This window comes from Ovis aries, unplaced genomic scaffold (assembly GCF_016772045.2).
Source record: "Ovis aries strain OAR_USU_Benz2616 breed Rambouillet unplaced genomic scaffold, ARS-UI_Ramb_v3.0 scaffold_87, whole genome shotgun sequence".
Lineage (NCBI taxonomy): Eukaryota > Metazoa > Chordata > Mammalia > Artiodactyla > Bovidae > Ovis > Ovis aries.
This window is the reverse complement of record NW_024599828.1, coordinates 742,028-764,058: the sequence shown is the minus strand read 5'-3', so window position 1 is coordinate 764,058 and position 22,031 is coordinate 742,028. Positions and strand designations below refer to the sequence as shown.

The window sequence follows — 22,031 nt, the reverse complement described above, 5'->3', positions numbered from 1 at the left end:
AGAGACTTTTGAAGTAACTTTAAGAGTGCTAAAATATATGTAAATGGAATCACACAGAAAGTAAAGACAGGAGAATAAAGTAAAGAACTTCATAATTACTGGTTGAAAAATTTCCAGGTATGATGAAAGCTTTAAAGCCATTAACACAGAAACTCATTTAACTCAAAGACAAAAAATATGACAGCTCTACAAAGGCACATCATAATTCATGGATTAAGACAATCAACCAAAGAAATGTAACCAGAAGGAAAAACAGACACAGTAGAACAAAAAATGGGAATGACAGCAGATTAGGCAAATGAAACAATGTTAACCAGGGTACACTGGTGCCAGATCTTAATTGCTGAGAGAAATATAATTGACTCAGAACTCTATACCCAAGAAAAATACATATCAAAAACAAGATAGAATACTTTCTCAGACAGACAGCAACTACAAGACTGCATCGCCACCAACAGACCAATGTAATAAATGTTTTTTAACAAGTCTCAAGTCAGAAGGAATTTAAACAAAGTGAAAATCTGGATCTACAGGAGGAATGAACACTACCCAAAATGATAAACATGTAATATGTATTAAAAGGTATATATAGGGACTTCCTTGGTGGTCCAGTGGTTAAGGATCGGCGTTGCAATGCAATGCATTTGCTAATGGAAAAGTTTTGTTCCTTTGCCAGAGAACTAAGATGCCACATGCCACTGAGCAACTATGCCTGCATATCTAAAATAGAGTTTACACACTGCAAGTACTGAGTTTACCCTCCTCAAATAGAGAGTCCCTACCACAAGGAAGATCCTGCATGCCACACTAAGTCCCAGTATAGACAAAGAAATGATAAATGAATAAATAATTTAATAATTATCATAATTAATAATGATAGACTGGCAAGTTAAAGATGCATACCATGGATCTTAAAACTACTTAAAAAACAGTTACAGTGAATAAAGTGACAAAGGATATAAAAGGGAATTCAAAACCTACTCAGTCACAAAGAAGTCAGGGATAAAAAGAGACATGGGAAGAAAGAACATGGGACAAACTGAAGATAAAGAGCAAGATAATAGAGTTAAAACAACTAGAATTAACCCCTCACATGTGAACCCAGACTGAAGATATAACCCAGGCCCCAGACGACAGCAGATTCCCATACACTGCACTATGAAGCTGAAACAGAGCCTGCCAGGCTCCAGGGCTCTATGTGCCTGGGCCCAGAACAGCACCAAAAGTTTATAAGGAACAGTAATTTAGAAGACTTCAATCATACAAAGTACACCTTTGTTCATAAAGAAATGGCATTAGAAGTCAATGTTCACTGGACAGAAGAAGAAGGTGCTGGCATAGTGCAGACCTTCCCACTTTTACAAAGCTAATTCTGCCCAGGAAGGAGCAGATAAATTACAGGACTTATATCTCTTCAATACTAGACATATTTGACATACATAGATAATACTAGACGTACATGTTTGATTTTCACGGTTCAGTCTCCTCTCTTGCTCATCCTGGGCAACAGGGACTGCTCCTCTAAAACACAGCTCAATCACTACACAAAAGGCCAGATGATATTTGCCGAGTCTTCCAGATAAACCTGTGAAAACTTGTTTCTTCCTATTTCGCACTCTTGGCTCTTTTCAATCAACCACGGTTCTTGTCCTACCTCCTAGGATCTTGGTCCTCTGTCACTTGCAGCCATGTTCCCATACACCGGGCCTCAATTACACCCAAAGAAATTCCTATTCAGAGTGGTCATAATACACACAAAAAGGGAAAGAACAAGCAGCTCCTTACTCTCCTCTCTTGTTCCTTCACTACCTACATTCACTGAAAACCTGTGTAGCAAGTTTGTTACATACAAACGTTCAAGTAGAAAACTTTCAAACATGTAAAAGTGCATTTCATGTGCAAGTGCATCAGTTAATTCACAGATATGACACACATTGTCGTGGGCACATCTAAGACAAGTCGGTGTGCATTTGTGTACTTTACTGTATAGAACTGTATGGAGTACAATAGTGCAGGACTTTTATTTCAAGCCTATGCTGTCTGAAAGGAAGCATAAATGCAGTGGTAATGGAGATGCTACTACTATTCTATTTTTAAAGGAGTGCTTAGTTGCTCAGCTGTGTCTGAATTTTCAACATATGGACTGCAGTATGCTAGGCTCCTCTTGCCATGGGGATTCTCCAGACAAGAATACTGGAGTGGGTTGCCATGCCCTATCCATGCATGCAAGATTTAAAATGTCTCTTTTACTGTTTGTGTTTGTTTTTAATCTATAAATTGCATGAAAAGCATCATAAAGCTATTAAACTACAGTAATATATAGCCAATTGTCTTAGTTGGCTACCTAAGTAACTTTGCTGGATTTATGAAGAAATTGGGATTTTTGAACACCCTTTCAAATGGAACTTGTTCATATACAGGGGACTCACTGTTCTGCTAAAACCTGTGGATCCAAAACCGAACGCATCCCCTCCAGGTCCAAGGAAGTCACATTCTTGGTTGGGATTTTAGAGGAAACGTGAGATCTGCAATATTCTAGCCATTTCAGTCTTTTCAAAAGACCTTGATCAGGACAAACAGATCCCAAAGTAGAAATAGTCATTGTGTTTCTACCCACTTCTAGAAAGTGTTGCTAAGTTTTCAATACTGGATCTTGTAATGCTGGTGGACTATTGGAGAAGTGATGTGACCAAAAATAAGGAAGATGAAACAGGTAGGTCAGAATGTGAGGTAACAAAGGCAAGGTATTTAGAAGCTGAAGAATTGAGAGAGATTTGGGACCTGAATTGGAAAAGCCATTTTCGAAACAAATTGGGTCATGTAGTATGTGTAATCCTCACTTCATTCCTTAGAAGATTTCTACTGACCAGTCTGCCTCTATTTTGTGGAGCACAGTTCAGATCCATCTAGCTGTTTCTCATTGCTGCTCCTTTCTCCTGGCTCCCACACTGTGGCCAGCGGTTCAGACTACTACATTAATTTCATTTGTTATTGTTGTTGTTGTTGTTCTTTAGGGCAGGTGCTGCAGGCTACCTACAAAATGATCAGTTCTCTGCTTCTCTTTCAAAACTGAAAATAGCTTGTTATATAGCCATAAGCCCAGTAGCTATAGGACTGCCCTTTCTGTACATCTGTGCCTTAGTCATGACTGGTGACTTAGAGATGCAAGAAAATCTGTAAGAGGGATTTCTTGGAAGACTGCATTCAAGGAGCTGATTTAGCTGAAAGATGGGACTCTTCCCTTCCCTACTTTCTTCCTAACTGTTGTTTGGATTTTAGTTGTGATGGCTGGAACTCCTGCAATTGGACAATCATGTAACCTTGGAGATGGATACCACCCAAGCTCTGGCTGGCCCACCCCCAGCTTTGTTTCAGAGGGAGAGAAAAATCAAGTTTATCTTGCTAAAGTTATAGTTTTTTAGTGTTTTGCAATGTGTATCCAAACTTAATCCTGATGCTACTATGTGTTTAATATGATACAGTCTTATTATTTTGTTGGGTTTAGTGAATATATCTATATTTTACATTTCTCTAATTTTTATTTTAATAATTGTTTCATCAACCATTATACCTATATTGTATAAATGTAAAATTATTGTTATAAGCACCCTTTCCTTTAGATTTTGAATTTTTATACTTTCTTATCCTCTTTCCATTCTTGTTTTGTCCGTATTTGTACAGCCTGGGCCATGTTCTCTCTTATAAACTTATCCATATCCATATCTGCAGGCTAAAACAGACTGAGAGCTGGGTGAGGAGAACCAAAGAAGAATGAATTACAGAGACATGAATGAAGGATGCTGCCCCTTGTTACTCATCATGAATGTTCTTCAGTAGGATAACATTCCCCTGCCCTCCTGTGTGCCCACCATCCACAGGTTTGCCATGATCATGGAAGATACTTCAGACAGAGGAATTTGAGTCGGTGTGATATGTCACTTCCAAATGGAAGTATTATTTTCTGTCCCACTAGCTGGAATGCAGATATAATGACAGGAGCTGGAGTAGCCATGTTAGATGAAAGGTAAGCAGCACAGGTGGAAGATGTGACAAGAAAGAAGTGGGCCCTCATCTCTGTGGAGAGACCTGCACTAACACTATATGACAGAGAATTGAAATTGTATTGTATTTAAGAAAATGTTATTTAGGTTTTGATTATAGTCGTTGAACCTGTAGCCTAACACTCATAATAGAATAATTGATCTTTGTGTTAGCCTGGTCTTTCATTAGGGTCTGAATGAGACAATATCTACTGATGTGTACTTAGAAGAGAGTCAAGTGACAGCCCTGCCCTCTGGAAGCTGTGCTCTAGTGTAGGATTCAGAAACTGAAGCAGGAACAAAGCCACATGGCAGGACAGCTTCAAGATCCTGTAGGAACCCTTGGGAGGGGAACCTCAGTCAGTCCTGATCTCAGGAGGTTGCTTGAAGCAGGGACAATCCTTTCTCAGTCTCCTTATAAATAGGCCATGGTGCCTAGTTTCATGTAAAAGTGAGTTATTTCAAATTCCTTCCGGAGTGTTTTCCCTTTTGATCCAGTGCTTAAGATATGAGTTTGAGACCTGGTCTGGCAAGATTGGAAATGCTCCAGGGCAACTAATCCGGTGACCCAAAACTACTGAGCCTGAGTGACCTAGAGCCTGTGATCTATATCAAGAGAAGCACAGGACTGAAAAGCCAGTGCACTGCAATTACAGAGTAGCCCCTGCTCGCTGACAATACAGAAGTCCTGAGCAGCAGTGAAGACCTGCTGCTGCTGCTAAGTCACCTCAGTTTTGTCTTACTCTGCGAGTCCCCATAGACAGCAGCCTACCAGGCTCCCTCTTCCCTGGGTTTCCCCAGGCAAGAACAGTGGAGTGGGTTGCCATTTCCTTCTCCAATGCATGAAAGTGAAGTCGCTCATTCGCTTCTGATCCTCAGCCACCACATGCACTACAGCCTTCCAGGCGCCTCCATTCATGGGATTTTCCAGGCAAGACTACTGGAGTGGGGTACCACTCCCTTCTCTGCAAAGAAGACCACAGTTCAGTTCAGTTTCTCAGGCGTGTCCAACTCTTTGCGACTCATGAATCGCAGCATGCCAGGCCTCCCTGTCCATCACGAACTCTCGGAATTCACTCAGACTCATGTCCATCAAGTCAGTGATGCCATCCAGCCATCTCATCCTCTGTCGTTCCCTTCTCCTCCTGCCCCCAGTCCCTCCTAGCATCAGAGTCCTTTCCAAGAAGACCTAGTGCTGGCAAAAAAAAAAAAAAAAAAAGATTCTCCCAGAGAAACCAGTGAGGTCTCACGGGAAGCAGTACATGAGAAAGGATGAAACCAGTCTGGGTCTGATATCCTGCAAGTCATGGAGAGGGAAGATACAGCCTGGTTTCACAGGGAACATGGGATATAAGTTGTGCCTCAAACATGCCCCAACCCAAGGCTACGGAGCTGGGATTTCAGTCTCCCACTAGCGCCTCCCTCTCATCCTTCAACTAACACTCAGCTGGTGTCTCCAAGCCCTTGTATTAGAATCTCCAAAGACAAATCAAAGGTGACACTAGAAGAAAAAGACACCAAAGCTCAGGAAAATGAAACCTCAGATAATGTCTCGATTTCTGCACCCAGTCTGCCATCTCCAGCATCATATCTGAAATCCTGCGAGTCTAGAGAACTCCATGGGTCTCTACATGTGAGCATTTTTTTTTTTTCATTCAGGTTTTAATTTATATAGGAGTGTAGTTGATTTACAGCGTTATATTAATATTAGTTATATGGGAAATTAATTTCCTTATACAGACACATGTATCCATTGTTTCTTAGATTCTTTTCCCATATAGGATATTACAGACTATTAAGTGGAATTCCTGTGCTGTACCATTGATTATCTATTAAATAAAGTAGTATACATATATTAATCTCAAACTCTCCATTTATCCCTCTCCCACCTTTCCACGTTTGTAACTATAATTATTCTTTTGATGGAGGGAAGTTTCTAGGCACTTTTTGGATCTGGGTCTGTGCTTGTGAGAGTGGAGTGGCCAGGGAAAGCAAGCCTGAGAGAGACTCATTTGAGATGATGCTGAATGTGCAGAAGGACGTTGCCATGCAAAAATCTGGGAGAAAAACATTCTATATGTGGGAAGTAGCCCCTGATAAGGACCAGTGCAACCATGTTTAATAACTGGCTACTCTTTCGCTGCCATTCTTCCTTCCATGCTTGGAACTTGGTATACTGGTCAACCATGACCTCATCCCATGCTTCAGTTGTGAGTTAGCATCAATGAGCCATGTCAGCCTTCTCAAGAAGGGAGAACCAGGCTTTATCACGAGGCTAAATATGCTCTGGACTCAGGGACTTGTCCACAAACTGGTTATCACCGGAAGCATCAGGTGCCAGGGGCACCACTAATGCCTCTGGCTATCTCCAAGTACTTGTTCTCAGGAGTAGAAATGCCAAGGAACCGATAGAGCAAAGAAACAAGTAATGACTCTTGTTTCATCTTGCCCCGTGTGAGTCCCACGGCCCATTGACCACACCAAAAACTCTTTCCTCTATTTCTTCTTCAAAGGTGGCTTGTGAATAACATCAGCACCTGACTATGAAGCCTGGTGGCTGGAACTCAACTCACAGTCAGCTGGGACCCAGAGATGTCCAGCCTTGTCCTGTGTGTCTGTCCTTTTTCTCCAACCAGATTCATAAAACAAAGTCCCTACAAAATATAAGGGTGATTGTAATTCTCTCAAGGCCTTACAATCTCCAAGGTCTATTTGGAGCATCAAAGTGGGAACACATCCCCTGCATCCAGGCTAGTCTCAGAACCCAACTTCGCTCAGCCAGTGGTTCCCTGAGGAAACATAAGGCACATATCCAGAAGGCTGAGAAGAGAAGGCTTCTCGCTCTGAATGCAGGTTCATGTTACCCAGTCAGCCAAGGATCTGTCTTGTGTGAATGAGGAGTGGGAGCTCTGAGGATCTGAGTTGGGAGTGAGTCAGTCACCACATGCATGACGCCCTCCTAGGGTCCCTACAGCTGGGGTGCTCCCACTGTGCCTGGAACCCAGAAGAAACAGCCCTGAGCATTGCTTTCCTGCTGCTCCATGGAGGCAGGTCTGCTGATAAAATTGGATCCAGACTTGAGGGGCAACTGGAAAGAAACTTCCACTCTGGTGCTTGCAGACATCTGAGAGCTACCCAGCAGTGAATGCAATGGAGTTTTCTCTCATCTTTCCCTTTTTGGAAGTCTCCTAGCCTGGGAACCAGAGTTCCTGGGTCCCAAGTCTTCACTAACTTACCCGCAGCTAAGGTGAGTCATACACCCCAAGGTGCAGTTTCCCATTTTTTGGATGAGGGAGACTGCACATGCTCCAGAACACTTGTTCCAGAATAAGACTCAATGCCAATCAGTGGACAAGTGGCTGAGCAGTGGCTGTTGCTGAGGATGATGAGGTTGCCTCTGGTGGGTAGGGGGATGTAACTTCCTGGTGATGTTCATGGGTCCTGGTCTCAGGACCGATAGTTGTAAACTGCGTGGCACACAGCTGCTGTGCCACTGGGGACTTTAGAGGCCCTTCCACTGGAACTTACTATCATCTGGGTTCTGTGGGATGAGATAAGGTAGTTATAAGTCAGAAGTTACCAATGGGGAAGCTTGTATATTCCTCAGCAGAAACCCAAATTAGGGTGATGAATCATCTCTCCAAGAAAACTCTGGGAACTAGATATGCCAGGAATCTTAGACAAATTTTGTAGTATTTTAAATACAATTTAAAGTCGGTCATCTTTTGGATGACCTGCCATTTGCTCTCTGGCTTGGGATGATACTCACAATCAGAGTGGAATCAAAGGGCCTCTGGGGGATGCTGGCCCTCTCCCTGTGACACATTAGGAGTGAGTACAGCTCTCTCCCTTCCACATCTGGAGCAGGAATTCCAACTGGAAGGACGTGACCTCCAAGTTTAACCAGAAGATTCAAGAAGGTCTGGCCCTCTGGTAGGCACTATTCTTTCCCCAGTGCTTTTTCCTTCCCTCCTGTGTCCTGTGCAAGCTGCCCACCTCCTGGTTACTGGGTTCTGAATTCCTCCTCCCTTCACTTGTAGATATCTAGGCAGTCTCACTTGTGGCTCCCTCCCTACCCAGGCCCAATCCCTCACCTGCAGATCACACTAAAGGAGGGAAAATCAAGACGGGTCTTTCCATTTCGTTCTTCCTAAAAATGTCCACATTCCTTCTGCTTCCAGACCCTCTCCTGAGTTATCAACATCTCCACCTAGATGACTGAGTTTAGGAGAGGAATGGAGATGCAGATTGGGGGTGGGGGTGGTAAGGTTGACAGATGTGGGGGACAATTTTCAGATGACAAGAGATGAGTTGGGGTAAGGAGCATGTGGTCCTCCAACCACTCATTCAGTTGGGACCTGCCTAAATCTGTATTCTTGGGCTCCTCAGGGTATCACTAAGACAGAACCTTCAAAATGGACTTTCCATAGTCCTCTTACTGCAAAACAATTTCAAACAAAACAAATATAGGAAAGAAGAGTGTCATGAACCCTATATTTCATCAATAGGCATCAATAACTACAAAACTAACCGCTTAGTCCCACTGGTTTTCATAGACCGGAGACTATGCAACATCAAGTTGGTGGCCAATTGAGTTCCCAGCAAAGACATTCTTGACTTGCACAAGTCTTTCTCTTCTTGCTATGCTCTCACATGTGGTGGTTGAATGGAAGGAAGAAGAGGCAGAATAAGAGAGAAAAAGAAGGAGAGGCTAATCCCATCATGAGGGACCACCATCAAAATCCCATGTCAACAGGGTACCTGCCAAAGTCCCTACTTCCTAATACCATCACACTGGCAGTCAAGAGTGGACATAATTCAATCCATAGCATAGCATAGCAGCTTTCTATTTTTAAATCAAGACAGACCATCATTTTATTCTCTCTGTTTTAATGCTTATTCATTTTCCTTGAAGTATTTTAGGGACAAGATGAACATTTCACCAAATGTACATAATGAGTATTTGCGGTAGAATGATAGGATATGAAAAAAATGCTCTTTTGTTCCCCCCAAAATGAACATTTTATATCCAGTCCATGTGTAAATTTCCCTGATGCTCAAAAAGCAAATGTCCTTTCACAGTTTATTGAACGAATGTAGTCACATGTTGTACTTGATTGTTCTCATTTAGGACTAAATAAATGTTCCTCTCCCAATTTTAATGCCATCTGTTTGTTCAGAAACAGGAGGAAGCAGGTTGGTTTGTCTTACAGAATGTCCCACTATTGGTTTTAGAGCAGGAGTCCACAATACCAGCACAGTGGCTCAGGACCAGTACCAGTCCTTGGTATATTAGGAACCAGACCGCCACAGAAGGGGATGAGCTGCAGGCCAGTGAGTGAGGCTTCATCTGTATTATAGCTGCTCCCCATCACTCTCTCATCACCCCCAAAAGGGGGAGTCTAGCTTGTTTTCCTGGAACTGTTTGTAGTTACATAACCTATGTTTAATAGAAAAAAAAAAAGTAGCTTAAATATTAATGATTATTTTCCTTTCTCAGTGCTCAGAATGTGAGTTGGTGTCCTAGCAGTCTATCACACTGACAAATTGGATGTTTTCTATTAACTTTTGGACACATTCACCCAGCTTAAAATTCAGTATGAAAAAACTAAGATCATGGGATCCAGCACCATCCTTCATGGCAAATAGAAGGAGAAGAAGTGGAAGCACTGACAGATTTCTTCATCTTAGCCTCTAAAACCACTGTGGATGGTGCCTGCAGCCACGAAATCAGAAGACATTAACTTCTTGGCAGGAAAGTTATGAGAAACATATGCAGTGTGTTGAGAAGCAGAAAAATCATCCTGCGCAACAAACTGGTAGATGTTTGGCCTATTCATTTGGATTCCTAAACATTCTGCCCAGTCCCCACTGGTCTTTGAAGTCCCCCACTTTTCTGGTCCTTCACGATTCCAAAGATTATTTTGTGCATTTCTTTACCCAGTCCTGAAATCAGCCATCTCTTTAAGATCGTCTGATGGGAAATGTATTTAGAAGCTACACGTTAGACCTCAGAATAGTCACTGTCATCAAGTTGTCACTGCTTCTAGGCTTTACAGTGGTCGGAGCTGGAAGTACACATTTTCCTTAAAATTAAAATAAAAAGGTATAGTTAGTTGGTACAAACTTATGCTTTCAGTTCAAGATTTAAGACGGCAGGGTTTGAATTAAACTTCTTTATGTTATGTGTGAATCTCTTTTTCTAGCCACTGAAATGCATAATCAAAACATAAGTTTTAATTATCGTCTTGCTTTTACCTGTTAACATACATGCGATTCTGTCACAATAACAGAAACAATACAAGGAACAATAAGCTCATGTCCACCGACTTGGTGATGCTATCCAAACATCTCATCATCTGTCCTCCGCTTCTCCTCTTGCCTTCAATCTTTCCTAATATCAGGCTCTTTTCCATTGAGTCAGCATGTTTATTATTCATTGAGTCTCTTTAAAAATCAACCAACATGAATTCAATTCTTCTCTGTCCCCAGTGCACTCCCAACTCTAGGCCAGAAACAAAAAACTGCAGAGACTGAAGGCTGATTCCAGCACATCGCTGTGGAGATTATGGTCCCACTTTTTTTTCGGGAAAATAAAATTAGTTGCTAACATTAAAATAAGTATATTATACATAAATATCCAAAATTCTGATTCTCTTCAAAACATGGCCAACTGGCCTGCTTTCCAGAATGGGTGAAGTGGAGGAAAGGCTGCTCCCAGAGGTAAGGCCTGTACTGCCTAGATTCCAACAATGCCACCTAGTCCCAGTATCATATCTCCTACATCTTGGGGCCATGACTTTGTGAGAACTAGACTTCTAGCTCTCTTAAGATAAAGACTACTTTTGTCTTGATCAACTTTGACTTTGAAGCCTTTAACCCAGAACCCAGCACACAGTTCTTCCTTGTACAGTTGTTGGATGATAGAAAATATCTTGTGGATGCATATGACATTTCTTCCAATACAGAAACCATGCAATTGAAGTACTGCTCTGCCCTAAATCTTTGATGCAGCCTGGCATCATAGGTGCCCCTGATGTTTGCCATTAGACCCACTACCTAAAGCCAGTTGTATATCCCTGGGCTGTCCCTGACGTCTTCACTTTGCTATTTGACATCTCATATCCTAGCAATCTCCTCTCCAACGAAGACAGCAATGCATATCTCACGAAGCGGCTAGGGAGATGACATGAAACCACACCTGTCGAGCATGGCCCCTAATATCCATTTTCATGATGTTGTTAGCAGTTTTTTTCTCCAAGAAGGCAAGGTTTTCCGTCTTCTTAGATATCCATGTAGATCAGTTTGATTTTCCAGCCAAGATTCAAGGAAGAGATTACAGTTCAATTATCTGTATTCTGAAAAGCTTCAAAGTTCATTCATCAAGGTCAAAGATAAAGGTAAAGTTTTTATTGAGACCTTTGTATTTTTTTTTCAGATCTTTTAGTGGCCTGAAGGGGAAAACTAGAGTAGGTCAGAGCATATATAACTAGGGGCTCCTTGGTCACCACTACATGCTAAGAACCCAAACTTCCCTGAGTACTTGGAGCTGGGAAAGAATCATGAAGTGGCTTGTGCTCCTCGGGCTGGTGGCCTTCTCAGAGTGCATAGTCAAGTAAGTATGGAGACTGTATGTTACATTATATTCCTTTATCGGATTTTTTCTTTTCATCTGATTATTCTTCGAACCATCAGGTTTAGAAGGGAAAGGAAAATTACTGTAAGAGTCTTAAAGTTCAACTCTGACTTATTGTTAAGTAACTTGCTATAGGAACTGTGGATTCCAAGATCTTGGTATAGATTTGGGTTGCACAGATCTTGGGGTCCAGTCATGTCATGACCTGTTGAAAATACAACTCCTTGCTACTGTTCAGTACACAGTCTATGCAGATGTTGATGTGGTCCTGTGGAATAGCACTTTTCTACATTTTGTTCAACATGTCCTCTTTTTACCCTGTCTATTTCAGTGTATATATGCCCATGTCTGCATCTCTGTATCACTGTCATTTATCTCTCCATCTCTTTGGAAGTCACTGGGAATGGGTTTCTCTTTGTGTTGTTTGCTTTTAATTTTTCATTTAACTCTTCCTTCCTTCTCAAGCCTCTGAATTTCCCTTACTTGTTCCCGATATCTTGGACTCTTCTCTCAACTCTCTCTTCTCTTTCAATTTGGAGAAAGATACACTGTCTTATATCTAACAAGCAGTGTTACCACAGCCAACTCAGAAACCTCTTGCATTTCAAATTGCTCCCTTGTAAAGGAGAATAAGAGTCTTCCTTCCTTGAAGTCCTTTGAGAAGCAATGAGTGGGATGGCAACAGCAATGCTAATGGCTGTCATTGTTGACACTTCCTATTTATCAGGTACCTTATATCGATCACTTCACTTATCCCCAAGATATTCTATTTGAAGGGTTTGTACTGTTACATTCCACCAATTTACCGAAGGGGACACTGAGACACCACATGGTCATATGGCTTACCCAATACGCAGAAAAGAACCTGTATACAAATATATGTCTTTGCCATAGTATATGCATAAAATTCTGATAATAATGTGCCTCATAAAAATGATTAGAAAACACACAGGGCCATTACAATGACAGTTATACCTTAACACTGACAGCTAATTGTGGCATCTTGTTTGTTTTCTTGTCAAATGCTTGGTGAAAGAATACCTCTAAGGAGAGTGAAGACCATGAGAAACACCCTCAGTGGAAAAAACATGCTGAACAATTTGCTGAAGGAGCATGCTTCCAGACTGTCCCAGATTTCTTTTCGTGGCTCAAATCTAACTATTCACCCACTGAGAAACATCAGAAATGTGAGTATTTTGGAAGGATGGTGCTCCACAGCAACACCCTGGTATTCTAGCTTAGCATGGGGCTCATCTGGAGGTGCCAAGTGGGATGTTGGGGTTGGGGTTCCTGCAGGAGGCAGAGACACTGGAAAACAGGGACCCCAACCAGAGGAGAAGGCACTCTCATCCTCAACTGTTGGTCTTTGTGACTGGACCTGGCAACTACCAGGTGGCAGGTAAATATCCATTTCTGTGTCAAACGTGTGTCATTAGTTTGAGAGTGATTGTTCCTCCTGAACTAAGTGAGCACCTCAGTTACAGTTGAAGAGTGAACCATCACTGATCAAACTGCAGAACCAACTGCAAAGCAATTGTGAACCCCCAGGTAGAGGAATTCAGTTTCCACAGATGCAAGAATGACAGCAGGAAAAAGTTACTGAACCTGTATTATGTGTATGGTCATAAGACTCTAACACAGTGCTTACTGTTTTTAGATTAGAAAAAGGCTTATTTTGTCTTCAAAAATGCCCATGCCAGCCTGAGAGATAGGCAAAGAGTAAATACATGTCAAATGAAAGGGTCACCTGTGTGGTGTTGATTGGATGTGGTCTGAGTATAGAGGGAGTGGTGGGGGTTGATCAAGAAGGATCTCCTGGAAAAGGGGGTGCTAAGGATTGGTTTGAAGAGAGACTACATAGCATCTCAGATGAAGGAACCAGGACTTCCCTGAGTGTCCAGCGGTCCCGGAGGCCCACTGGTTATGCCTCTGGGTTCCCATGCAGGAGATACCACTTCAATGCTTGGTCATAGAGTCAATATCCTGCATAAAATGTAGCACAGGAAAATAATATATCAAATGCAGATACCTCTGTGACCAAAGTCCGTGAGCTGCACGGTGGTTAGAAAGTGGTCTCAAGAGATATGTGACACCCAGGGGGAGGCATCAGTGTGGGAATAGAGGGTAGCCAGATCTGCACTAACCCCCTCCCTCCTTCTCCCTGTAGTTGGTCTACCTGGGTAACATCACCATTGGAACACCCCCTCAGGAATTCCAGGTTGTCTTTGACACAGGCTCATCTGATTTGTGGGTGCCCTCTGACCTTTGCACCAGTCCAGCCCGTTGTGAGTAGAGAAACCCCATACCTGGACCATCCTTCACTTGCCCTGCCGCCTTGTTTTCCACCCGTGGCACCTGATGACACTCATCTCTTGTATCTGCAGCTACAAAGATTATGTTCAGACATCTTCAGTCTTCCACCTTCCGGCCTACCAATAAGACCTTCAGGATCGCCTATGAAACTGGGAGAATGAAAGGAGTTGTTGCTCGTGACACAGTTAGGGTAACAGTGTAAAAAATGCTGAGTCAGGACTGCATATGAGGTGACCACTGCTTGCAAAACATGCAGGACCATCTGGCAGGACACTTCCTAGTCTAACTCCACTAGATATTGGCCATCTTATCCACAGGATTATGTCTCTGGGTGGCAGTGCCCATGGTGACACATAAGCAAACAAATTAGCTAACCCAGAGAGTGGCTTGCGGTGTGGACTTGTAGCTTTTATGCCCATGAGCAGTTCAAGGTTCATTTAGCTGGGAGTGAAAAGGGATAAAAGCACCCACTTTTATATTAACAGACTGTTCCCGCCACTTTCTGCTGACAACAGGTTTAATTCTGCAACAACCCCGTACAGCAGTTAGTCTGATTAGCTCATGAGACATATGAGGAAACTGAGGTCCAGACAGCAAGGGAGCACACATGTGGTAAATGGTGGAGTTAGGCTGACTTTTCAGGACTGAAGTTGCTGTGGGGTGTTTGGGGACAGGATAAAACTGATCTGGGGACCCTGGGGCCAGTCAACAGCTTCAGGTGTCCAGAGTGGGAAACTGGAGGCCTGAGAATTCAAGGAGCCTGATAAATGAGTTCTCACTCAAGAGGACCCTTGAGAGTCTAATAAACCTATGGCTTGTCGCCCCCAAAATACTTGAGTAGTTCCCCTCTCTTTCTTTCTGTCTCATACACACTCACAGAAATATACGTACATCCCCAAAAATGAATTCCCCAGGCAGTAATTTCATAGAACCCTGCAAGCAAGATTGTGTTTTCGGCTTCTGTCGTCCTGGACAGATGTAGAATCCACAGTAGTTAAAGAGAATTCAGTACATTCCTGTAATTAGGTCCTGTAATGATGCCAAAGAGAAGGCTATCTTGCTCTCGATTGTGTTGTCCATAAGGTGGCACCAGTGGGACCTGGCCTGACTCTTGGTTGCCCCACCTGTACAGAAACCACAAGGCAAATTTGACTCATTCAAGTGGTCTTTCTCAGAGGGGCAGATGTTTTAAAACTCACAGCCTCTCTCAAATGGAACCCAAGTTCCCCTTCCACCTTGCTCTAACCATCTGTGGGCAACCAAAGACAGAGCCCAGCCTCAGTTCTTCTCTAAGGATCTAATGGCAATGCACCCCAGCCCAGTCCTAGCCCCACTTTACGTATCTGTAAGTGGGAACACTCTTCTCTCTCACAGATTGGGGACCTTGTAAGTACTGACCAGCCGTTCGGTCTAAGCGTGGCAGAATACGGGTTTGGGCACTGGAGATTTGATGGCGTCTTGGGCTTGAACTACCCCAACCTATCCCGCTCAGGGGCCATCCCCATCTTTGACAAGCTGAAGAATGAAGGTGCCATTTCTGAGCCTGTTTTTGCCTTCTACTTGAGCAAGTAAGTCTGAGATGGACAATTGCTTTTTCCAAGTTAGCTGTAAGATGATTTCAGTTGCACAAGAATTATGAAATACTTTAAAAAGAAGTATCCTGAGAGTAATATAACCAAGGATAACTATGGCCCCAGGGCCCTACTTGGCTTTAGCACTGGCTTTTATATATAAAATAATTTTGGAACACAACCCTACTCCTGGGTTAAAGACCAGTAACTTGGTGTAGCTGGGTGAGTTATGAGGGAGGCTAATGGAAGGCAACAGGAAACAAGCTGGAGGAAAAAGCAATACAATTTGCTTATGAATTTCATAAGTAAGGAAGGAGAAGGATGGTGGATATCTTTCCTTCCTCATTGGCACTTCACTGGGAGCCCTGGATCAGCTCCCCAATTTGTGGAGCCAGTGACAAATGAAAGTGTGTGACACAAAAGTGTGGGATGCCTTGTTCAAGAAATATTAGGCATTACAAGACAGGGAGAGCAGAGGTGGGGTCCCTTCTGAGTGTGGGGCCCTTTGGACATTGGAGGTCACAGGCCAGTAGAGCCAACTCTGGGTGACCTGAACCCACACCGCTAGAACTCCCAGGCCTTGATTTTCTTGAAAAATGACAATGTGGACACGGGGTAAGCCAAATACTTCAGCACCATGTCCTCTGAGGGTGTCTGAGCACTCAGGTTGCTGGAGGTCCAGGGCTTCTTCAGAAGACATAGTGGGTGGAGCTCAGACAAGTTATTCGGCTTCTAACCTCCTCTGTGCCGCTCATGAGACAGTAACAGACCTCACTCTGGATCTCTATCTCTCCTAGACACTATTTCTGCATATGTACATGGGGACATTATTAGGGCCTTGATGGGTGGACAAGCACAACTCTCAGACAGTGCTATTGTTACTGTCCTCTAAGGATCCCATCCTCACTTCTCTCTACAGAGACAAGCAGGAGGGCAGTGTGGTGATGTTTGGTGGGGTGGACCACAGCTACTACAAGGGAGAGCTCAACTGGGTACCATTGATTCGAGCAGGCGACTGGAGTGTACACATGGACCGGTAAGCCTCTCCTCTGAGGGTCAGCCCAAGTGATACTCCCGCTAATGTACATGGACACAGGCAGACATATACAAATGCATTCTCAGACACACAGTCACACAGACATATACTCCACCCACAACGACACAGACAGACACACAGACACTTGGAAACATACAAGCAGACACATATAAACTACACAGATGATACATATGAAAGTATGCATAGCTACTCAGAGACACACAAGCACTCACAGAGACACATACAAACACACATACAAACAAAGACACAAGCACATAGATACACAAACAACCTATGGGGTCATAATGCCCAGGCCTTCTGAGGAAGGCTCTGACCAGGGTCCCAAAAGGGTCCAGAGAGGTCTGCGCAGCTGGGAGACGGCTGCACCCACTGCCCTTTGAGGTGGGGAGCGTGGTTAGAAGACTCTACAGGGTGGTGAACAGAGGATCAGGGAGAATTTCACCAGCCTGAACAGAGTTACGATAAGATGACCAACTGTCCAGGGCTACCAATATAGGAAGTTCTCAGTACAGATAAATGTCATTTTAAAAACAAAGACAGTCCTGAGAAAATGGGGAAAACTGGTCTTCCTAGGGAACAGCTACCCAGCAGTGGAGAGAGGTTGCCTGCAGTCTTAAGACGTGAAAGCAACTGAAAAAAAGACACACCAAGTTTTGGGCACACAGTGGAACAGGCGCTATTACAGAGAATCAGGAAGGTGGGATCCAGGAGTGACCTGAGGACAAGAGGCATAGTTGATAGGATTCTGTGTGATACCCTCATGTAAAATCTGACCTTTCTTTGGATTTTCTGTGGGCTAGTCATTTATTTCCTGGCCAAGGTTTCAGGGTCTGAGCTGGTTGTAGTAGCAGTGCTGGGAGACACCCTCTCCCAGAGGAGCCCCTTTCTCCCCCTACAATAGGAATCTGCTGCCCCTGCAAATCTCCATCTTCACTCTGTGTGCAACCCGTTATTTGTTCCCCACCAGATACAGCTCTTTTGAGGGTTCTTATTGTTTTCTCAGTCTTCATTCACTCATTGAACTGATAAGCATTGGGTATCCACTGTGTGTCAGGCACTTTAGGGAGGCAATGAAAGGTTGTTTTTGAATCATGCAAAGACGCCGGAATTCTTGGCCCTGAAGGAGAAGAATTCAATCCGGGGCCGTAGACGAGGCTTGATCACTCAGAGCATTTGTGCAATAAAGTTTTATTAAAGTATAAAATAGATAGAGAAAGCTTCTGACATAGGCAACAGAAGGGGGCAGAAAGAGTGCCCCGCTGCTAGTCTTCACCTGGATGTTGCATAGTCACTAGCATTCTGTTAGTGAAAGAAAGGGATGTCTTAAAACTCAGATTGGCACAAGGCCCCTCACCCATAAGACGCATTTTGGGATAATCTTGGCACCAAATGGTTCATCCTGGACCATAAAATGATTAACTTTAATCTTGAAGAAGGGCAGATCACCATACAAATAGTTTCATTTACATAGATTACGGGAACAATATCTGAGTATAACATGCTGGCTTGTCAAGTACGTTCTGAGCCAAAAGGCAGAACCAACTTGAAGACAGAGTTTGGGGTAAATGTATAGTACATTAGCACAGCTTAAGATAAACTTTTCTATAAGAAAATGCATTGATTATCTCTAGGTTTGAGAATAGTTAACTTCAGGTGAAACCGGTGTCATTATGGCAACACAGTATATTAAGAGAAAACTCCTTTTAAATTTGTATAGAAAAGGAAAAAAAAATATCGCTAGTTTGTTTCCTCCTGCCCCTTAAGAGAGATAAAAATGCCTGACACTTGCAGGCTTCTTCCTCCGTTTGGAGACCGCTGGCCTTCCGCCTGTTACCCTCTAAATAAGAAGAATGAAACTCTCCCTAACATCGAAGAAGGCAGATGTACATGAAGTGACTCGCCCAGATAGTGAATTGTGACTTTGGTACATGCTAGACATGAGGAGGAGAAGGTAATGGCAACCCACTAAAGTACTTTGCCTGGAAAATCCCAGGGACGGCAGAGCCTGGTGGGCTGCTCTCTATGAGGTCACACAGAGTCGGACACGACTGAAGTGAATTAGCAGCAGCAGCAGTAGCAGCAGTCATGAGGAAGGGTCTACAGAGAGTGACCAAGACAGGAGATTGATAAACACCTGGGGAAAGACTTCCCAAAAACAATACAATTAAGCGGGAATCTGGAAGATGAGAAGAAATTTGCTAGTCAAAGTGGAGTGGAGTCTTCTAGGAAGGAAGACCAGCTTGTGTCAAGGTACAAAAGATCCTGGTGTATTCAACTACTACATTTGAGGATGTCAGGAAAGTGTTATGTCAAGAGCAGAGGAAAAGAGGGAAAGATACGAGGGGCTGTTTAGGAGACAGTCGGGAAGGGGGCAACTCTGGGGAAACTCAGAGTGACCTTGATGCTCTCTTTCTTCCATTGTCTCTCAGCATCATCATGAAAAAGGAGGTTATTGCTTGTTCTGATGGCTGCTCGGCCCTTGTGGACACTGGGACATCACTTATCCAAGGCCCAGGAAGACTAGTCAATAAAATACATACGCTGATTGGCGCCAAGCTTTGGCGTTCCCAGGTGAAGGGTTTTGCCCCAGGGTCACTCCCAGTCTCCACACACAAGGACCACCATACTCAACCTCTCACTCTCTCTCTCTAACAGCGTTACATTTCATGTTCTGTGGTCAATACCCTGCCCTCTATTATCTTCACCATCAATGGCATCAACTACCCAGTGCCAGCTCAAGCTTACATCCTCAAGGTGAGGGGAAAATACTGACGGTTGGTTCTCAAACTGGAGTTGACAGGAACCCTCGGGCTGCTGCTGGGAGGAGGGCGCCCTCTGGAGGCCCTGTCAAACCATTGCAGATGCTGCTGAGCCCTTTGGCTGGGCCTGTGCCTCCCACAAATCCAATCACTTGAGAGAAAAGGGGTGTGTGGGACAGCGATCTTCCTGAAAAAGTGTGGAGAGGCCACACCATATGGAATAGTGGGAGTCAGGGAGAGGAGAATACTAACGTCCTCAGTCCTCATAGAGCTTCAATTCAATCTGAACCCTTAGGTGCGTGAATATGAAATTCAGCTCTAGCATTCCCCGAAATAGGCCATGTTACAAGGAGAATGGCTGGGGACAGTCCCAGTGTGATGTCCCAGCATAAGTTAACAGTCTGCCTTCCCTTCTCAAGATTTTTCTGGTCTGGATGATAAATTACATGGTCAGCCTAGTCCTCGCCTGCATCTTCCCCTTGCTCTGGACAGGTGCCTCCTTTGTCAGTTGGGATAGCCAACCTCTCTGTTGGGAGGTTGGATAATAATGTTTATAAAGGGTGCACAGTGACTGCTCAGCCCCAGCACAGGGTGGAGGCTTCCTGTCAGCTCCCTGCGAGAGTTGATCGCAGGCTGATGGACTCAAAGAAGGCTTTGAGGAAGAGAGGGAATTTCAGGAATTCTAAAATGACAAACTCATTGAGCCATTTTGAGGGTTGCTTGGTTCTAGGCAAAAGTGCACTGGATTCTATGCAAATGTCATCTCAAGGTGGTCTGCACTAAGGCACTGGGGACTTACTAGGGCTGATGAGGGCTACAGACTGACCAGTGGGGATGGGGAACCAGAGTATGTTACCCACACAAGCCTGGAGTGGCCAAAGAGGGTGAGTGTGGGCCAAAGGAGGCTTCTCAGAGTTTCTGAGTTAAGTGTTCAAGAACATGTTGTGGGCACTGCTCTATTTAAAATGGATAACCAACATCGAGGTACTTTGTAGCAGAAGGAACTCCACTCAGTTATATGACAGCCTGGATGGGAGGGGTGTCTTTGGGACCAGGATACCCGGATACACACGGTTGAGTCTCTCTACTGTCCACCTGAAACTCAGAATATTGTTAATCAGCTATACTCCAATACAAAATAAAGTTTTTTTAATAAAGTATGGTTGTTGGGATTCAGGAGGAGAGTCAGCATTCTCTGCAGAGTAAACAAGGAGCAGGAGTCAGAAGGAAGAAACAGGGAGTGAGGGGAACTATGGACACATTTGTTCTTTTCTAAATTATTTTGAAGTATGGATAATCTTCAGTGTTGCGTTAAGTTCTACTAAACAACAATGTGACTCAGTATACACATAAAATATATATTTTTTCTTATTCTTTTTCATGTGGTTTATCACTGAATATTGAATATATACCTGACATTCTACAATAGGACTTTGTTGTTTTTCGTTCCTCTGTTGCCCCACTCCCAGTCCTTCACTCACCACACCCTTCCTCATGACAACCTCACATCTTGGCCCTTTTTGGTTTTGGATGAACTCTCATATACCCTGCTGCTGAGAAAACCCCTTGATACTTACTAAAAAAGGGAAATAAAACAAATAGTTTTGCTAGGTATGGGTATTGGGGGGAGTCACCAGTAAGGGCTCAAGCTGACTGGTGTGTGTCTCTGACTTCCCCAGGATTCTAGAGGCTACTGCTATTCTGCCTTTAAAGAGAAAAGAGTGAGGGGATCTACAGAGAGCTGGTTACTCGGTGACATCTTTCTGAGGCTCTATTTCTCGGTCTTTGATCGAGGAAATGACAGGATTGGCCTGGCACCGTCAGTGTAATTGCTTGGAGTGCTTCAGGAATCAGTAAGGCCTCTCCTAACACTCACTCACACTAGGGCAGTCCTGCCCAGGATGCTGGTGAACTGTATTTGGTGTTCTGTACACCCTATGCTCAGTAAAGAATAAAGTTTCACTCTTAATGGTGCTGAAACAAATGTTGACTCTGTTTGTGTCTGGATGTGAAGGATCTAGAGCCAAATCTGAATCAAAATTGAGAAGAACCCTACTCTAACTGGCTTCAAGGAAAGGGGAGACTAAGTGAAATGATTCTGGGAATCCAGGATACAAGAATCAGAGCAAATACAAAGATCTCAGTGACTGGACCCAAGAAATCAGAAGTCATCAATTCTCTTTCACCCTCGCTATTTACCTTCGGTCTGCTTTGATGGTCTTAGCCTGGCAACATTTTTCCTTAAGGCTTCTACACCTAGTGAGGGAGTTCAAGCTACCTCCCTAGAGTTTTAAATCTCAAAGGAATTACCTAGCAAGGAAAAAAGTTTTCATGCATCAGAATTCAAGGGTGTTCTCTGAATGACCCACTTCAGTTCACATGTATAGCCCTAGATCAGCCATCCTGGCAGGGACATGGGGTCTTATGACTGGCTTTACATGATCTTTGGCCCTGACTCAGCAGCACACATGATTGTTAATTTCCTCCAGAACTACATGACTGAAGCTGGGGAGAGGCAGCGCCAAGAATAGTTACTGGCAGATGGTCTATGCCATGGAAGAGATTGTGATGACCCAAAAACTCTACCACCTCCTCATTCAGAGGAATTATAAGGGGTAATAAAGTAGACTCTCTTCATCCCATCTCAGACAAACT

General features: G+C 43.6%; 2 protein-coding genes across 3 annotated transcripts in view; both read left to right on the top strand.

Moving 5' to 3' along the window:
* PAG3 (pregnancy-associated glycoprotein 3) overlaps window positions 1-22,031 on the top strand; it is a 928,325-nt gene that overhangs the window by 536,637 nt on the left and 369,657 nt on the right.
* LOC101123081 (pregnancy-associated glycoprotein 1-like) lies at window positions 11,555-21,360 on the top strand. 2 transcript variants are annotated; one of them, XM_042242664.2, is made up of 10 exons: window positions 11,555-11,655; window positions 12,302-12,403; window positions 12,713-12,863; window positions 13,844-13,961; window positions 14,061-14,179; window positions 15,364-15,557; window positions 16,480-16,596; window positions 19,047-19,188; window positions 19,273-19,371; window positions 21,056-21,360. In XM_042242664.2, exons 3-10 carry the CDS (start codon window positions 12,738-12,740, stop codon window positions 21,203-21,205), a joined length of 1,065 nt encoding a protein of 354 aa, XP_042098598.1. In that variant the 5' UTR covers window positions 11,555-11,655; window positions 12,302-12,403; window positions 12,713-12,737; the 3' UTR covers window positions 21,206-21,360. The 2 variants fall into 2 exon arrangements, with proteins under 2 accessions (XP_042098598.1, XP_004019890.2); XM_004019841.5 differs by lacking the exon at window positions 12,302-12,403.

What these genes read in the sequence shown, in the direction of transcription:
- LOC101123081 (XM_004019841.5), top strand. Translation starts at nt 11,555, where the DNA reads ATGCTAAGAACCCAAACTTCCCTGAGTACTTGGAGCTGGGAAAGAATC. An exon ending in TTGCACCAGTCCAGCCCGTT is followed by an intron (nt 13,962 to 14,060) that starts GTGAGTAGAGAA and finishes TTGTATCTGCAG; the next exon opens with CTACAAAGATTATGTTCAGA. An exon ending in TTTGCCTTCTACTTGAGCAA is followed by an intron (nt 15,558 to 16,479) that starts GTAAGTCTGAGA and finishes TTCTCTCTACAG; the next exon opens with AGACAAGCAGGAGGGCAGTG.